The 18,845-nt window shown below is 57.7% G+C and overlaps 1 protein-coding gene across 3 annotated transcripts in view; it reads right to left on the bottom strand.

The window, feature by feature from the left end:
- Positions 1–18,845, bottom strand: part of PC (pyruvate carboxylase) — a 93,122-nt gene that overhangs the window by 19,958 nt on the left and 54,319 nt on the right. For 2 of the 3 annotated variants that reach the window (XM_037135298.2, XM_037135300.2), the window contains exons 2-7: positions 2,859–2,994; positions 2,533–2,717; positions 2,140–2,305; positions 1,905–2,050; positions 1,677–1,794; positions 1,252–1,403 (exon numbers count right to left, since the gene is read on the bottom strand). In XM_037135298.2, the coding sequence (XP_036991193.2) occupies positions 1,252–1,403; positions 1,677–1,794; positions 1,905–2,050; positions 2,140–2,305; positions 2,533–2,717; positions 2,859–2,994 (903 nt within the window). Of the gene's footprint in view, positions 1–1,251; positions 1,404–1,676; positions 1,795–1,904; positions 2,051–2,139; positions 2,306–2,532; positions 2,718–2,858; positions 2,995–5,016; positions 5,253–18,845 lie in introns of those variants that run through there. The other variant, XM_037135299.2, reaches the window with a different exon arrangement.

The following is an 18,845-nucleotide window of genomic DNA, read 5'->3' as shown; positions in this document are numbered from 1 at the left end:
CCAAGACATACCCTTTCCCCCAGACGCAGGCCCTTTCCCTTGTAGCCTCCTTGGTTTGCCAGCACTAGGACCTCCCTGCCCCCCACCCCCATGCACACCCTGGCCTCTCCTAGACCCTTCCGGTTCTTAGAGATCTTGAGAAAGTCCCCCTCTACTCTGCTCGGTCATCACCTCAGACCACTCCCAACAGAGGGGCCACTTCAGAGAAATCAACCAGTGAGGATTCTAACTCAAGATGCAGCCCTGGCCCAGTCTCACTGTGGTCTCCCCAAACTACAAACTAGACTCAGACGGCTCCCTAAATTTGCTCTGGGATGAGACAACAAATGATAATAGTAATAATAATAATAAGCCAATAAACAAGACCAAAATCAAGGCAGAAACACTCCTTACAAGAAAAAACAAAATCTCCACTCTTAAATCAATGCCTCACATTAACTGTGGCAGAAGCTGACTGCAGAGTGCCAAGCCTGGCTTCCAGTTTGGGGACGGCGACAGACCCCTGCCGTCCTCTCTCTGGGCTGCCTGGGTCTGGAGAGGGCAGATCTGCAGAGATGCTCTCACTGGGGCTGTGGGAAGGGGGGCAGCTGTTGGGGCAGGGCGCCCGGACTCACAGAGGGGCGGGGTCAGGAGGGCCCAGATGGACAAGAGCAGGGCCGCTGCTGGCGGTCTGGCCATGGCAGATGCTCTCCCAAGCCGGGTGTGGGGCAGGCCCACTGCTGGGGAGCCCCCACCTGTCTCCACGCCCCAATGGAGCAAAAACTGGCTGAAGGCAGGTCTTAGGGGTAAAGGGTAGCAATAGATGTGGAGTAGGAGCCGTTAAGAATGAACGAGGAAGAAACGCCTCAGTGACGTTTCTCAATCCTGATAGGATCGCTTTACCCCACCACTTTTGTCCCAGGGCTTAGCTGGTACCACGCAGCTGAGTCTGTGCACAGGGTCCTGAGGGCGTAGCCAGACCTTGCCCCCTCCCTCTTCTCAGCCTTTCTGGACCCCAGGCTTGGCCCCTGGGCCTGGCACCTCTGCTGTCCCAGGGTCCCCTCATCAGCCCTCTGTCCTCCAACAGAGTCCCTCCTCTTCCTAGAGTTGGTCGCTCTGGGCCTCCCTGCTCCCCAGCAGACTGCCCACATCTGAACCTCGGTGACCACTGGCCGTGAGGCCCACGCCAGCCGGAGCTCGAGTGAGCTTGCAAAAACAGGCTCCTTGTCTCCAGACGGAGAAATTCTGTCCCCAAGAGCTCCTGCCCTTCACCTGCTTAGCAAGTTTGACGGAGTCACTGGTGAGCCGGGCACGGAGCTGAGAGTCCAGGTGGGCAGCAGGGGCGATCTCGACCACCTTCTGGTGTCGCCGCTGGATGGAGCAGTCTCGCTCGTACAGGTGCAGGATGTTCCCGTACTGGTCCCCTGTGGAGGAGGGTAAGCTGGGCTCAGCTTCTCCTGGAATCTAAACACCCTCTAAAGGCCCAACCACCCCAGGCATCTGCCGTGGCCTGCCAGAGCCTGATCCCAGCAGCAGGGGCAGCCAGGAGCGTGAGCCCTGCCCCGCCCCCACAGCCCACCAGCGGGGCGGGGGTGGGGGCAGCTTTTACTGAAGGAGTGCTCCTGGGGTCCCAAAGGCCAGTGCAGCAAGGAAGGTCAGCCCGCTGGCCGTGGCGGCCGGGGAGCAGCCCCACTTACCTAGGATCTGCACCTCGATGTGGCGTGGCTTCTCAATGAACTTCTCCACAAACAGCGCCCCGTTCCCAAAGGCGGCCAGAGCTTCCGAGTAGGCCCTTGTGTAGTTTTCCTCTAGCTCCTGGGAGCGGGTGGAGGCTGAGCAGACATTGGGCCCCTCTGCACCACCCCCACCCACACCCAGACCCGTGGTGGCTCTGCAGTGGCCTCCCAGCCCCGGGCCCTGCTCACCTCATAGCTGTGCACAACTCTCATGCCCCGGCCCCCGCCCCCATAGGCAGCCTTGAAGATGATGGGGAAGCCGTAGGTGTTGGAGAACTCGTGGGCCTCGTGCAGGGAAGTGATGGGGGCATCCGTGCCGGGGACCACGGGGACACCTGTTGAGAGACAGGCACGCGGGGCCTTTGTCACAGGAGGGCCCCTCTAGAGGAGCCGCACGGTCCCCCCGACTCGCTGCCACACTCACCTGCAGCGATGGCGATGGCCCGGGCCTCCACCTTATCTCCCATCTTCCGAACCACCTCTGGGCTGGGTCCGATGAACCGGACCCCAGCATCCTGGCAGGCTTGGGCGAAGTCCGCGCGCTCCGACAGAAACCCGTAGCCCGGGTGCACAGCGTCCACGTTGTTCTCCTGGGGGCGGGGGTGCAGGAGGAAGGCGTGCCACTCAACCCCCTTCACACAGGCCTCGCCAGACCCTGTGGCTTGTGTGTCTCCTCCATTTCACCCGCCCCATCCATCCCTCCCTTCCTCCATCCACCCACACTTACTGCTGGCTGGCCTGGGGCTTGGGCACAGCACAGGGAAGGCACAGGACCCAGCCTGGCCCTTCAGAGGCATCCGGGCCTGGCCGGGCTCACCTTGGCCACCTTGATGATGTCCGGGATGTGCAGGTAGGCCTGCACTGGGGCGAGGCCGCGGCCGATGAGATAGGCTTCGTCTGCTTTCTGCCGGTGCATCTGGCCTGTGTCCTGCTCTGAGTACACAGCCACCGTGCGGATGCCCAGCTCTGTGCAGGCGCGGAACACACGGATGGCGATCTCACCTGGGGGGAGGGGGCAGCGTGGTGAGAAGTTAGACGCCTGGGTGCTAAGAGAAGCAGATATCCTGGTGGGAAGCTGGGGGGAGGAGGAGAGCTAAGGCTGGGGTTGGCCCACGGCCCCTCTCCCGGCCCCAGGGGGCTTACCCCTGTTGGCCACCATGACCTTCTTGATGGGCTTATACTCCAGTCGCCGGACATTTGGGGAGGCAAAGGGGATGGTGGAGGTTCGGCGGATGCCCCGGAGCCTCAGGCCCCCGAAGATGGCTCGGAACTTCAGCATCTGGGGAGGGAAGTCAGAGCCAGGCTGGAGCAGCCTCAGCAGGGAAGGTCCCCAGGAAGAGTGGGGGGGTCCCACGTCTGCCCCACGGCAGCCCCAGGTGAAGGCCAGCGCTGACGCCCTCCTCATTCCCTGGGGGGCTGCCTGGCCGCAGGACAGAGAGCTGAATCAAACCCAAGGGCGCCCAAACTTGCCCTAACTCTCTAAAACTCACTGCAGTGTTTACAACACTCCCAGCCCCTGAAGCAATGTCAAGGCCAGACTGAGGCCAGCAGGACGCGGCGTGCGTGGGCATCGGCGGTGCCCCTTCGATGCTGGCAGCTGGTCCCTGCGGCCCCCACTGAGAACCGCCCCAACCACAGTGGCGAGCGCGCATGTGCCGCCCTCAGGGTTCCGTCTGGCTGGACGACGAGGGTGACCGTGGCCCAGAGAACCCACACCACTGTGGCTGCTCAGGAAGCAAAGCCTCTGCTCAGCTAGGACGCAAGCTTCCTTGAACGGCAGCAGAAACCTGCCGCTCTGCCGAGGGCTTCGGGACACGGGTAACGGAAATCGGCCGAGGGCGGGCGGAGCAGGCCAGGGACGAAAAGACAAACGCTGCGTGATCCCGCTCACGGGAGGTCCCTAGAGTCCACTGGTTCACAGAGACCGTGGGAGGGCCGGGGACAGGCAGCGGAGGGGTTAGGCTTTCTCGGGGACAGAGTTAGGCTGGAGGTGACGACGTTCTGGAGACAGACGTGGCGATGGCTGCACAATGTGAACACACTTCCTGCTGCCAGACTGTGCGCTGACGAATGGTTAAGATGCCAAATTCCGTGAGCTGTATTTTACCACAATAAAAAGGGTCTTTATAAAACCAACAGAGGGCAACTTACAGCCCAGAACGTAGAACATCTTCAGAGGCGAATCACCCCCTCGTTTTATAAACGAGGGAAACCAAGGCCCAGGAGAGTTTAAGAAGATGCATTCGAAGACGCACGGCGTCCACACGGCCTGACACTCGGTCCTTCCCCTCCCCTACTGCCTGCATCTAGCGAACCATGTGATTCACTTTTTAGCAAAGTTTAAAGTGCTTGACTCGCCCATTTGTTTCTCATAGGGAACATAAACACATAATCAATAAATAGAATAGTTACTACAAAAACCTTAGTGTCTTATTATGGCCAACGAGATGGAGAAGGGGAAATAATTACCAAGCAGGAAGAAAAGAGAAGAAAAGAAATAAGGAAATAAACAGAAGAAAGAGGAGAGGGAAGCGTGGGCCAAAGGAGACAGGACAGGCCCTGAGCGTCAGCCCCACGCCCGGCGCGGCCTCAGCGCAGGGCGGGGGCGGACAGAAGGCCGCTGCTCTCCCAGTGGGGGCACCAGAGAGAGGAGCAGAAAAAAGGGAAAAGATGACAGAAACGAGATCCTTTCAGGTTGTGATTAGTGCCTCAAAGGTAAGAGACCAGGTAACGTTTTGTGAATTACCTGGTGGGGGTCAGGGGAGCTCACTGGGCCTGGATATGAAAGCGGATGTCTCTGAGGAGGGGCGCACAGGGGCATCGGCACAGGAGAAGCACAAGCAGGAAGATCCGGGGAAAGCACCAGGCAGAAGGAACGGGGTAGCCCAGGCCCAAGGGAATGAGCTGGATGCGTTCCAGGGCCAAGAGCAGGGCGGCAGGGACACCCAGGGGCAAGGGGAGGCTGGAGGTGCAGACAGGGCCTCGGCTCTTGGTCTCTCAGCCCAATCAATCAATCAATAATTAAAAAATAAATTTTTATTTATTTTTTAAAATAAATAGATTTCAAAGAAAATCTTTTTAAAAATTCGTGTTACATTTTTTTAAAAATTGGGGAGAGATTGGGGGGGTTCAACAGGCAAGATTCACAGAGAGACCCACTGTGGAGGACGAGGGAGAGAGAAGTCGGGGAGCGGGGTGGTGAGTAGCAATGACCTTGTCTGCAGCAGGAGGGACTAGAGAGAACCGGGCCCCACTGGGAATGGGATGAAGCCCCCAGAAGGGCCCAGAGCAGGCAGCAAACCTGGATGAGGCTGGCGAAGGACTGGTGTGTGAGCCCATGGGCCTGGAGCAGATCAGTCAGGAGAGAACAGACTAGCGAGCTAGGCTGGCACCTTGCGGCCACCAACACCTAGTCTCGGATGAGGACGAACCAATGAAGGAGATGGAGGGGCTGCCCCAGAGACGGGAGGAAAGCCCGGAGGCACCACGTCCACGAGGGGAAGCCTGCGATCGGGGGAGCCGTTAGCCACGAGAGGCAGCGAGACAGGGACTGCGCGGGCCACTGCTCCAGACCAGCTGAGCCCTGGGCGGGAGGCTGTGCCCCGGGTCAAACCCAGCCCCACGGACATGACGTCAGTCTGGCTGGGCTCTGGCTCAGCTTCTAAAGCGAGGATGTCCTTCCTTACTCATTGCATAGTGGACAGAGCTGGCAGACACCACGGGCACCGGGCGATCCGGGTTGGCACTGCTGACATGTGGTGGCCGTCACGTGCCTCCTGAAAGGGGGTGAAGGAACACCTGCAGGGGGCTTCTGCTGGGCCACAGCCTGATCTAGTGAGGGGACATGAGGCAAACCCAAACTAAGGGACATGCCACAAGACAACTGACCTGTACTTTTTTTTTTTTTTTTTTAGATTTTATTTTACATTTGGAGAGAGGGGAAGAGAAGGAGAGAGGGAGAGAAGCATCAGTGCACGGGAGATAACACAGCTCTGTTGCCCCTCACACGGCCCCACTGGGGACCTGGCTGTAACCCAGGCATGTGCCCCGACTGGGAATCAAACTGGTGACCTTTTGGTTCACAGGTTGGCGCTCCATCCCCTGAGCCTCGCCAGCCAGGGCTGGCCTGTACTCTTTAAACATGCCAAAGTTCACAAGAGACAAACACCGAAGAACTAGGTTCAAAGAGACTAAAGAGACCGCACATGGAAGTGTGGGTGTGATCCTGGGCTGGGCCCTGGACTCTGCAGCAAAGGCCATTAGGAAGACACCCGACAAATTCTAAGTAGCTCTGTGTCAATGTTAAGTTCCTGAATGCCGTGCTGTGGTTACCTTAGAGAACACCCTCATTCTTAGAAAAAAACATACTGTGTTTAGAGGACTAGGGGTGTCATGCCTGCAATTCATACTCCAGTGGGTCAGGGAGAAGTAGGCAATGAAACAGACGTGATCGATATCAGTATTGGGGGTTTGGGTAAAGGGCGTAAGAGAATATTTTGTACTACTTTTGCAACTTTTCTGTCAGTCTGCAATGGTTTCAAAATAAGAACTGAACAAGGCCATGTTCCTGGCAGACACTAACGGAGGAGGCGGCCACAGGGAGCAGCACCTGCTCACACAGGTGCCAGGGTATCTGCTCTGCGCTCAGGGCCGGAAACACCGACCTTCACCCCTTACCTACCGCCCGACGAACAGCAGGTGCTGCCCTGTGAGCCCCTCACAGCTCAGCCAGCCGCCGGCCCAAGCCTCTGGGCTCTGCTCCAGACAGCCTGCCCCGCGGGAGGAAAGCCTTTCCCGGCCAAGCGGCTGGGAGCAGGCAGGCCCTGGCAGCCGACGGCACCCGCACCAAAGGGCAAATCTCACCTTCTTCCCGGCTCCCAAATGCCCGCTCTGCCCAGGGCTGCAGGCAGGATCTGTGGGGACAGGGCAGAGAAGAGCGATCCCCAACTACTTCATGGGGCGAAGACAAGAAAAGGCAAAGGGGTCCTTCAGGACAACACAGCCGCAGAACCCACCATAAACACGAGTGGCTAATACACCGTTAACAGGCCCGTTTCACTGAAATTGTCTCCGTCTAAAGAGAACAGCGAGGGGCCACTTCTGCCTCTCACACTGGCACGGGTGCCGGAACCTCGGAGCCCCGTGCGGGTGAGCCCTGCCAGAGGCGGACCCAGAGGTGCTGTCTGGGTCTCGGCTCTCTGGAAAGGCCTTGCAGACCTGCCAAGGGCCTGTACGATGTTTATACCCCTGGGAAGGGCCATTAGCATTCTGGAAACCAGCCCAAGGAGATATGCTGAAATGGAACCTCATGTGCCCTGCTGAGGGAAGAAAGCTGGCCTGGACTTGGGACCTGAGCAATCTAGGCCCCGGGGTGCAGCGTGAGAGAGGGGAAAGATCAGGGTCCCTAGGCTGAAGTCAGGCAGCGGGGAAAGTGGGGCCAAGGGCAGCCTGGCCTGAGGTTAGAGCCGGCAGGCCTGGGGCTGCCCCCAGCTCTGCCTCCCGCTGCGAGATCCGGGTGTCTGAGACCTCAGCTCCTTTGTGAAATCAGGTGCTGCCACCCCCAACCTCAGCAGGCCATCCATCTGGGGACCACCAAGCCGTTAGCCCTGAGCTGCTCTCAGTCTCCTCCCACCAGCCTTTGCTCCCAGATGAACACAGGGGGCAGAGGGAAGCCCTGCCCCCCACGCCCCCACATCCAGGCTCAAGGTCCACAGCACTACTCTTACCCACCAGCCACTCCAGAGCAGGGGACTGGGTGGGCCTCCCGGGACCAGGGGCCAGCACACGTGACTCCTGTACACACAGAGAGCAGACCACCAGAGACCCACACCTGATGCGGGCACCGGGGGGCGCGGGACTGTGCCCTTCCCAGATCACTCACCCCTCACTGGCCAGGAGCCCAGAACTGTTTCCGCCAGGGGAGACTGCAGGCGGTTGGCCGCCCCGCCTGGTGTCACTGGCCCCAGCACACGAAGTTCTCGGGCAGCAGCCAAGGCTGAAACCAGGGGAAGGGGTGCAGCAGTGGGGCAACTCCCGGCCTCCTCCCTCCCGGGGCCCAGAGGGACAGGCGGGGCGGTTGGGTCACACGGGCAGCAGGTGGTCCCGGGCAGGACAGCAGGGAAAGGAAAGGGACAGTAGACTTCACGCTGCCAGTGAGGGTGAAGATGCGGAAACAGCAGCCAGCAGGCAGAGTGGGGTCTGAAGAGGCTGGTCCCGAGGCTCGTGGACGACAGTGGGCATGAGCCACACTGCCCCTCGGAGCCCAGGCGGCCCTGAGACCCAGTTCACAGCTTAGTCACACATGACAACCCCCTGCCACACCCCCACGGCAGGCCTGGGACCCGAGGACACAGAAATGAATAAAAACACAGCCTCGTTCCAGAGCATCTCTGCCCTTCTCAGCACTTGGTTCACCCAGTGCCCACTCGATCCCTCATCCCACGTCCCCCCCAGCCCTGAAACCAGAGGGGCCTGCAGCCGGGCCCGTCCTCATGCCTTCCAGCCGGGAGAGAGCCTGCAGGACAGGTGCGGGCCACCTCCCAGGGCCTCCCCTCCGGGAAGCGGGACCTTCACGAGCCTTCTCGGGCCTTCGCGGGCCATGTGTCTGTTGACTGTGGGTGGGCCAATGGGAGGAGACTCCCTTGCTCCCCAAATCTTGTCCCGCCCCCTGTGCAGCCACTGGGGTGTCAGAGGCAGCACGCCACTTGGTCGGAGGCGCCCGGTGAGACCTGCCGAAGAAGCGAAGAAGCGAGCAGGGCTCCCACCTGAGGGGGGGCCCAGGCCTCGGGCACCAACTCCCGGCCCGACGCAGTCCTGGCCCTTCGGGGACCCGCAGCAGGCCAGCACCTCCTCAGTGGCACTTCCCCAGAAAGAGACTCCAGAGGGTGGCCTTCCCCCGGGCACCACTCCGGTGGCAGCCCTGTCCCCCTCACACGGGGTTGAAGGCAGGCAGTGGTGCTGAGGGGCACAAGAGGGAGGTGTGGGCAGGGGGAAAGGCTCCGCCAGGGGCCACTCTGGGCCCTGCTCTCGAGTGTTTGATCGGTGGGTGATAACCAGGAAGTCCTCAAGGTCACTGACAGTTGGGCTAAGAATCTTCCTTACAACCTCGGGTGGCCTCGTTCGGCCACACCGGGCACCTAGGAAAACCTGTGTGTTCTGTGGCATCAGCCGGCCCCCTTGGGCGGGGGCTCCGCACCCTCGCTGTGGCTGGGTCTCCCCACAGGAAAAGCTGCCAGGTGCAGCAGGCCTCTGGTGACAGACCTGGGGACACCGCAGTGCCATGCTTGGCGATGGTGAGGACCATGAGCAAAAATCTCCAGTTCTGACCTCAGAGATGGGGAACCGATGACTCAGAGGGAAGCAACCGGCACCCGCCAAAGATTCTCGCCCCGTGTCCTCTCTGTCAGTCCTGGGAGGCCTCTGGGCTATTTCCCCAAATGCCGGCGGACGGCCAGACTCGCTTCCTCGGCCTCAGGTTGTGCCCGAGAGACAGTGAGCAGGGCGGCCTGACTCACGGGGACCTGTCAGTGATGCCCTGCCAGCAGGTGAGGCCACGAGTGAGTAGGACACCTGTTCTCCCCTCTCGGTGCGACCCCACAGACACTGTCGACTCTTCTCCAAGCCTCGGCTTTATCCCCCAGCACTGAGTCAAAGCTCGGTGATCTCTCCCTCCAGAAGGGAGTGACAACAGCCCCGCCGTGAAAGGGCCTGCAGTGCCCGACGGGGCGAGGCAGGGGAAAGGGCTCGACCCTGTCTGCCTGCTCCTGGCAACCTGCCCGGGTCACTTCTACCTCCAACACTCCCCTAGCTCCGCCCATGTGGCCAGCCAGTGCCAACAAGGGACACGCTTCCCCAGGAGCTGGGCTCCATGCGGACCTGCTGCAAGCACCAGCTCGGGGAGGGGCCCCCAGACCCCGTCACTCCCTGGTGCAGACGGCGGGCCGGCGCGGCAGGACTCCGCAGCACCCGGGCTCACCCAGCAGGGCCAGAGTCCGGAGCCCAAGGCCTGTCCGGCAGGGCTCGGGAGTCATCACCCAACCAGAGGAGAACATGGTGGCTTTCCTCAGAAGCACAGTGTGACAGGCGCTTGGAAACCAAAGACTCTGCTCCTGATAAAACTACATCACCGACCCGAACCCTAGCAGAGCTGCCGCCGCCCTCCGCCTGTCCCCACAGAAAGCGGGTGACAGGGCTGGTGGTCGTGTAGCCCCGACACGCAGTGTCAATTTGTCCAATAGGTCTTCCAAAAGGCACTAGCAATCCCACCACTTCAGACCTGAACTGCCTCCCGGGAGGCCTTTGGTAGCCACTGTCGGGCCATCTCCATCCAAGTCTGGGTGCAGATGGCGCGGCCACTGTGTTCAGGGTGGACATGCACTCGGCCAGGGTAGCGCGTGGATGGCCCGGGGCTGTTCCTCCGAGGGTTTGTATCGCTTCTACCCTAAACATCCCAGTTCTTCACATGGCATCTCCGCCGGCCTCAGACGGCAGCTTCGGGCAGGGGCACAGAGGAGGGAAAGGCAGGGCTCAGCTCCGGGGAGGCCGGCCCACGGGTCAGTTTTGGAGCCCGCGGTCTGGACAGAGTCCCTCGGCACACCCACCTCAGAGGGGTGCTGGAGAGCGGCCAGAGGGGGTAAGAAGGGGGGCGGGTCAGAAACAGGCCGCAGGAATCTCCGGATTAACCAAGAAGGCTCCTCTGCGGCCACTTCCCACTACCCCGCAGCAGCACCAGCAAAAGCAGGTCAGCACCAGAAAGAAAGGCTTCCTGGCAGAGACTTCTCGCTGTGGCAGAAGTGAGCCTCTGACGGACGGGGCTGCTCTCTCTCCCTCTGGAGTCCCTTCCTCCCAGGCAGCTCTGTGCTGTCCCAACCGTGTCCAACAGGGGCCCCCAGGGCTGGCAGCCAATGCAGACGGGTGAGAGGAAAAGACCGACTGGCCGTCGGGTCTGCAACTGTAGATATCGGAGCACGCAGAGAAGACAGACTAAGGCCGAGACTTCTAGGTGGGGGACCTGAATGGGGCACAGAGACAGTGAAGGTGGCGGAGGGAGGAGGGAGGAGGAGAATGCCAAAGACAGGAACGACCCTGAGAAGAAACAGCACTGGCTCGGCGCAGCACGGCCCGGGGGCTCCTGCCGAGAGGACTGCAGTGGCTTGGCACCATGCCCGCGTGGCTCCACATCACCCCGGCAACTCTGGATTTAAGGCAGCAGGGGGAGAGGAGAGGGTGACAATGGGGACAATTAGCACTGTGTGGGCCCCGGGGGATTGGTGAACTGGGGGGTAGGAGGCTGTGAGAGAGGAGGCAAGTCGGGGCTATCGGAGCCTGCAGGGAATGACGGGGAAGTACAGGGACAAGTAGAGGGCTGGCTGGTATGCCAGTGGCTGCCTGATCCCAGCCTCGAAAGGGGGCAGGAAGACTCAGGGCAAACACTGCCCCCTGGTGTAAAAGGAGCGCTACTGCCGACCCGCACACCCTGCCCAGGTGCCTGACCCACAGTGGGAAGGCCACGTGCCCTGGTTTCTCCACATCCTTTCACAGTTGCTCAGGGAGGCCGTCCTGGACAGCCCCGCTGCCCAGCTGGCTCAGATGTCCTCCCTGGGGCAGCCATTTATTTCACTTCTGTCACTGTTCTTGTCCCTCCCCACTGCCCTCCTGCTTAGGAGGGCTCCCCTTGTGGTCGTGTCTGTGACCTCAGGAAGGAGCACTTGCTGTTAAATGACCCATCGCAACAGGACATTGGGAGGACCTTGGGGATAGGACCCTCCATCTGTTTTGTCCCCTCGTGTCTCCCTAGCACTCTGTGCAGTGCCCGACACTGAATTCAATGTCTGGGGAATAAATGAATACATAAATGAGCGGATGGATGGATGGCAGGCAGGCCAGCTGGACAGATGGACGGATTCTCCGGGTCACACAATGAGTTTGCAGAGTAGTGAGTCAAGAAGTAGGACAGAGCTTAGACAAAGACGAATAAGGCGTGGCCCCTGCTAGTGACAGTGAGCTAGTGGGACACACGAGTGTCCTTCACACACAGATCGGAGCCTGAAGTGTCAACACAGAAAGGCAAGAGCCGCAAAAAGGACTGCGAAGGGACTGAGCTTGGGAACCAGGAAGGCCCGTCAAGGCTGAGTGATAGGACCTGAAGACCCCCCTTCAGCCACAGATGGACAAGGCTGTGCAGGAAGCCGGACACCAATGCAGGTGGTCCAGAGAGCTCCCCGCCCCCTTCACAGCCCACAACCCCAGCTGGAGGGCCGAGTAGGACCCCCACTCACTTATTCAGTCCGCTACTGTTCCAAGGTGGCAGGAAAGTGGGTGCCAGTGGACAGACAGAATTGTGCTCCCCAAAGAGACATGTGGGGGTCTCACCCCCAGGACCTTAGAGTGTGACCTCAGCTGGAAGTACGGTCTTTCCAGAGGCAGTCAGTGAGAATGAGGTCACTAGCTGGACCCTCATCCAGTATGCGTGGTGCCCTCAGAAATGAGGGTCCAGAGGCAGATACGCACAGAGGCGAGGCCATGTGAAGTCGGGGAGGCGGCAGCCATGTGCCAGGCAGAGGCACCCACAAGTCCAGGAATGCCAAGGTTGCTGGAAAACGCCAGAATGAGGAGAGAGAGAAGAGTCCTCTCCTAGAGCTGTCAGAAGGCACACGACCCTGCCAGCACCTTGACTTTGGACTTGGGGCCTTCAGACTGTGAGACAGTAAATCTCTGTGCTGTCAGCCATCCTGCCTTGGTACTTTGCTATGACAGCCTCAGGAAACGAACAGACTTCCCACCAGAACTCGCAGAGTCCCTAAAGTCAGGCCCTGGGGAGCACTGGCCTAAAAAATGTCCCCTTCTCCCATCTGCTCATCCTCATGCAGGGCCCAGCGGGGGACTCCGGAGCAGGGCGGAGCTCTATAGGATGGTGACGGCGCCCCCTCCAGGCAGGGGAAGGCTGGGGGGTTGGCAGCGAACACAAGCGTCCCAGTGCCAGCAGGTGGGTGCAGGGAGAGCTCAGCAGGGGCGGTGGGGAGGCAGCTCTGACGCGGTGACAAAGGAGCAGACAGCCTGGGGAAATCCACTGAGGCCAGAGGCCGGGGCAGACACCTCGCCTTCAGGGTGGGAGCCTGCATGCACAGCAAGGGGCCTGGGCTGTTCCCGAGGTGCCAGGGGGTGGGACAAAGAAACGGGGCAGGGAGAAGAGAGGTGCAGTCTAGAGCGACTCTGGCCGTTCTGAGGAAGCTGGATTTGAGGAGGAAAGACCAGAGATAGAGGATAAACACGAAAGACGTTCTAATGGAAGCCAGAGATAACAAGAACCGAGTGAAGAAACCCGCCGGAGGGAATATGCCAGTACCTGGTAGGTGACGGGTAAAGAGGCCACAGGTGAGGATGACTCTGGGCTCCTGTTTTAAGGGAAGGGGTGAACGCCAAGTTAAAGAACTCAGAAGTGGATGCAGATGAGAGACCAGCGAGCTTAACTTGACCCTGATGAGCTCAAGTTAACTTCAAGCTGTCCACCCGGGAAGGGCAGCAGGAGCGGGAGTCTGATGTGGAGGGAGAGCTCGGAGCAGGGCAGGGAGACTGGGGAGCTGCTGCAGCCTGCCTGGGAGGGGAGGGCGGGAGGGGCAGATGGAACAGTGAAAAACACCCACCAACCTAGGTGAGCAGAGGGACACCCAGGGACCCGCCAGGGACCCGCTGGGGCAGTGGGAATGCCACCGTCAGAGCCGAGGGTTCTGAGCAGCGACCAGTGTCTTTGGCAGCAGAGCTCCAATGGGGAAGAATAAAGCAGCCGCTGACTCACAGCAGAGGGCTCATGGGTGGCTTCAGTGGGGTCTCCGAGGGGGCAGAAATGAACCCTGAGGGCAGGAGGAAGTGTCTACTGCAAACTCCCTGAAGTTGGGACAAGGACTTTCAGGTATTTAGGTAAGGGGAGAAGAACAGATGTGCCAGAGGATACTGGGATCAAGGGACTTTTAAAAATTAAACGGCTAAAAAATACAGATACTACATCTGGCAGTATAAGACCCAGAACCCGGAATAAGCTGATGTCACTTCAGTTGAGTTGGTACATTTGCTTCACGTTTCATGGTAAGAACCAGACCTGGTGAAACGCAGTGAATCAAACACAGGGTTCACTCCTGTCCCCCTCGAAATCCCTCTAAAACATCAGTAAGAGAACTTTTCTTTTAAAAGAAGAGCACGAGCCCAGGCACCCCCGCTCGCTCAGCCGGCAGAGCAGGAGACTCTGAAAGCACAAGCGCCCACTGACAAAGAACTGGAAAGCCGACAGCAGCAGACGAGGGGTCAATAACTCTGATGATGGACGGGGGTGGACTGTGTCGGCCGTGAGGGATGGAGAACGTGCAGGCAAATTCGAGCTACAGGTTCCTGGGAAGCGCGGAACTTGGCAGGTCGGGTGCCTCAGAAGACGAGGCTGCAAACAGAAGGCTGATGACAGTCCTAGGGGGAGTCCCAGACCTGTCCCCCTGCCACACATGGCCAGGGAACCCCACCCCCAGCAGAATAAGACAGCAGACACCCACGGCTCCTGCACAGTCACCCGCAGGACCCTCCCAACAACCCCTGAACAAGTGCGCCTGCGCTCCCAGGTCCAGGACTGTGGAGACTGAGACCCAAGCAGGACAAAAGTAGTCACGTGTCCAGGGGCTCGCTGCCAGGGGGTGTCAGAGCCAGTGCCCCAGGCCCCGATGCCTCATAGAAGCGGCCAGGTTCCCAGAGAGGCTGCACCCGGCCAAGTGGCCCAGGCCAGACAGAGGCACAGACAGAACACAGGGCGTCGTGGAAGGTTCACAGATGGACGGTGAGACTGCAGACCCCCAGCTTTGGCAGAGCGGCCCCCAGGCGGAGCCTCAGGCAGCACACCAAGGACTCATCTGTGGGAAGCACCAGCCCGAGACTGAACTCCGGTGGCTCCTGACACCCAGGGGTGCTGGGAGAACGGGGCAGCCTGTGGTCACCTCTCCCACCGTAAGGAAGCTGTGCCCAGACGCTCCCATTGGCTCGGGTGCCAGTCTCCTGGGTGAACAGACAGCCCCAATCGCTATTTGAGGAAATCACCAAAAAATTCACCGAAACAGATTAGAACTGAAAACTAGGGAACTCTGAGGAGGCAAGTAGTATAGAGAGCAGATCCTTAGAAAAAGCTAGAATTAACCTCCCCAGAGAAGATAAACTATTGCATTGAGAGGCGGCAGCTATTTTAAAAAGGCAACAACAGCTCTAGGAAATTAAAAATAGAGTTGACGGCATTTGAAAACATGATAAATAGAAGAACTAGAGACGGTGGAGGGCATCACGCAGAAAGCACAGCACAAAGACGCGCGTGGCGAGCAGGACGAAGGGAGCAGAAACACAAGGCTGAGTGCGGGGAGCCCAGTGCCCAGCCTCCGGAGTCCCCCTGGGGAGGGCAGGGAGAATTATCCAGAACGTTTCCTGAAGCCGAAGGGCACGCCCCTCAGGACTGGTGGGCTCTCTGAGGTTCCGGCATGATGCCCCAAGACCTGCCCGGGAGCGGGACCCCGGAAGCCCACGGGCTTCCTGTGCTCGATTCCTGGGGCTCCTGTAAGGAAGCACCACAGACCCGGGGACTTAAAACAACAGGAATGTGCCCTGTTTCAGTGTGGGAGGGAGGAGTTCAGCACGCTGCCTGGTCTGAATATAACCTTGGTCCCAGGTATAAAACACGCAAGAGCACCAACACCGAGAACTGGAACTGGAACGGCATCAGATGGCCAACACGCTTCACACGCTAAAGCTGCCGCGTGGCCCCCAAGGCCTCATCATTTCTGCAGCCACTGGAGGATGACTGATTCGCTATTTCCCCACATCTCTGCTCTTCCACCATCAAACTCTGATTTCTGTCAATCTCAAGGGCATACAATAGTATCTTCTTTTAATTTTCATTTCCCTGCCTAGCAGTAAAATCAGATATTTTCTCATGGTTGTGGAGATAATTTTAGGTTTTCTCTTTGATGAATTGCCTGTTCACATCATTTACTCCTTTTCCTGCTGGCTGGTTGTCATTTTCTTCCTGAGTTATTTAAGGTGTTTTTTTTTTAATTCTCACCCGAGGACATGCTTATTGCTTTTAGAGACAAGGGAAGAGAGAGAGAGCGAGAGGGAGAGAAACACCGATCAGCTGCCCCTTGTACATGCCTCAACTGAACCCCAAACCTAGGCCATGTGCCCTGACCAGGAATCGTACCCACAACTTTTAATTTATGGGAACGATGGTCCAACCAACTGAGCCACACTGGCCAGGGCTGTCCTAAGTCTTTTTTTTTTTTTTTTTTTAAAAACAAGCCATGGGTTTTTTTTGTTTGTTTGTTTGTTTTTTTTTTATGAGGAGAAGGGAAGGAGAGAGGGAGAGAAAATTATGTATGGTCTTTGGGCGGGATGTTTTATCTTATGTATTGTAAACATGACTCTATTCCTCATTATACAGGTGGCAGACATGCGAAAATGTCTAGCAAGTTAGAAGAAGAGGAATGGGAAAGAGGGGGGCTGCAGAAGTAAAGGTGGGAGCATGAATAAACCCTGGAGCAAGCCGGGGAGGCAGACTAAGGCTCAGGCCAGAGACTGGCCTTGAACAGGATGGAGCGCCATCCCCCCTCTGAGACCAAAACGTCCACATGTTCTGGGACAGCCGATATGAATATCCCAGTATCTGGCCACGGCAGCTACAAGGATGTAGCTGCTTAGGCATCACCCAATGCACAGATTCAGTCGAGGTCTGAAATGACCAACGGAAAATGGCTTTTGCGCTGTGGCTCACCAAACTGAGGAACGCAGACGGCGTGTTCGGGAGGCACAGCCGGAGAAACAGCTGCCCAAGGAGACAGACCTGCAGATGGCAGGGCCTTCTGTGCAGGCACGAGCTCCTTGTCAGCCACCGCTGCTCCAAGAGCTGGGAGTGACGAGTTCACGCTGCACCAGAGACGGCTGAACTTCAACTTGCAGGGAAATGTCTGGCTGGTCAGCTCGGCACAAGATACCGGTGACCGGAAAAAGCAGTGGCATTTCCCTCTGAGGGTGTTTTAAAAGAATTTAGGTTTCTGAATGAGTTAGTTTAGGTCAAGAGATTCTTCTGGAAAAGCAAAATGTGAAACTGACTGCATAAGATTTCTTAAGTTTCTGTTGTGATGATCTGCCCTTTGCGAATGAGAAGCAAAGCAGTTTTCTACCTGTTCCTGCAAAATGCTGTTTTAATATTCCGTCTTTACAGAAAAGTGCAAGTTAGACATGCTTGGGGTTTAGATATTAAGTATGTTTTGCTTTAAAATGTACCCTGGGTCCTGGCTGGGTATCTCAGTGGGTTAGAGTGCTGTCCCGCTACACCAAGGTTACAGGTTTGATCCTCGGTCAGGGCACAGAAAAGAGCCAACCAATGACTGCGTAAGTAAGTGCAACAGCAAATTGATGTCTGTCTGTCTGTCTCTCATAGATAAAATAAAATGTACCACGGGTCGAGGTTTTGGAGCCCCCACTGCATCCTGGCAGAAAAGTGTTAGCAGCAAAACCAGTGACTTCAGTCTCCTCCCAAACTGCTGACTGTGTCAGCCAAGATAATGCCGCCGTGGAGCCGAGGGCTACAAGTTTTAGTGAATTAAAATGCAAACCGCGGGCGGGGGGGCGCAATGGTTGGTTCGCTTCCGGGGCGGCTTTTTTTTCTCCGTTCAGTTAAATTCTGAATTTCAGGTAAACAGCATTTTATAAGTATTTAAGGCTATCCCATGCAATATTTGGGGCATACTGATACAATAAAATTCTTTGTTGTTTATTTAAAATTAAAATTGAACAAGGTGTGCTGTGTTTTTTTTATGTGGCAACCTCAGTGAGCCAGCAGTGCCGATGCTCTGACTGGGCCTTAGGAGAAAGGAATCGCGTGGAGAGAATTCCCAAATGCTGACACGACAGGGCCGGGGCTGACCCAGAGACACCGGGGGTCCGACTGTGTGGGCTCAGACCAGGGCTCCGGACAAGCCGCTTAACTTCCGGGCCTCGATTTCTCCACCCACCAATCGAGGTGTTAATAGTAACGACACACAGAGTTGTCACAATGATCAAATGAGTTAATGCATGGGAAGGGCCCAGAACAGTACCCGCCACATGACCAGCCTTTATTGTAGATGCTGGTTTTGGGTCAGCACTGGGAAGCTGAACAGTGGGGACCGGACCTGCTTCCTATGGGCAGGGGCTGGGGCCATGAGCGGAGGACCCCAGGGCACCCAAGGCCCAAGCGGAGCCCTGTTTTGGAGCACAGCACGACCTGGACAGCCTGCTTGATCAGAACCGACAACCTAAGAGGTGGGTCCCCAGCCCAGCGGGGCCAAGTCAGCAAGGGCCCCCTTCCCACCTCAGTGAGCCACACACACCGCACGGGGGTGCGGCTCACGCGCACTGGCTCCCCAGGTTCTGCCTCGCTCCCACTCCCTGCCCAGAGATGCCCGTTGGCAGCCTGCAGGTGGCCACCCTGGGTGAAAGTTGACCACAAAAACTGGCAAATGCTGCAATCGGGGGCCCTTTCCTCACCCCACCCCGAGAGCCGCTCCATCAAAATGAACCCAGACAGGCAAATACACCACCTTGACCCAGACTCCGACAGCGAGGGGGGCTGGGCGAGCAGCGTCCCTCTCCATTTTCCCTTTTGGCTTAGGAAACCCAAATAAAGAGGCTTCTGTTTCTTTTGCAAGGGCCTGGAGTACAGAGTGGTTAATTCAGTCGAAACAGGAGGATGAGCTACGGAAGAAATGCACGAAGCTCTTAAGGCGGTTCAGAAGCCTTTCTGCAACACTAATTAACCTGTGAGAATATCAAAGTGAAAAATTTTTAATAATATCAACAACATGAAAACTATTCTTCTGTTTTTAAGGCACTGATTTATATTGTTTCTTCCTTAATGCCTTTTCTCTTCCTCTCTCTTTTCTTCCTTTCTTTTTTTTGGAATTTTTAACTTTTGTTTTTCAATTATGTTTGACATTCAGCTGGAAGAAAACTTTCACCTTCTGTCTGCTCCAGGCCCAGGCCCCTTCGAGTTCCCTTAATTCTCACTGCAGTCGCATGGGGATCAACCTTCGTTTTGCTAATGGGAAAAATAAGGCTCCGAGGACCTACGGG

This window comes from Artibeus jamaicensis, unplaced genomic scaffold, assembly GCF_021234435.1.
Source record: "Artibeus jamaicensis isolate MK-2021 breed Jamaican fruit bat unplaced genomic scaffold, CSHL_Jam_final scaffold_614, whole genome shotgun sequence".
Taxonomy (NCBI): domain Eukaryota; kingdom Metazoa; phylum Chordata; class Mammalia; order Chiroptera; family Phyllostomidae; genus Artibeus; species Artibeus jamaicensis.
Note: the sequence above shows the minus strand (reverse complement) of the source record. Positions and strands in the feature narration are given on the sequence as shown.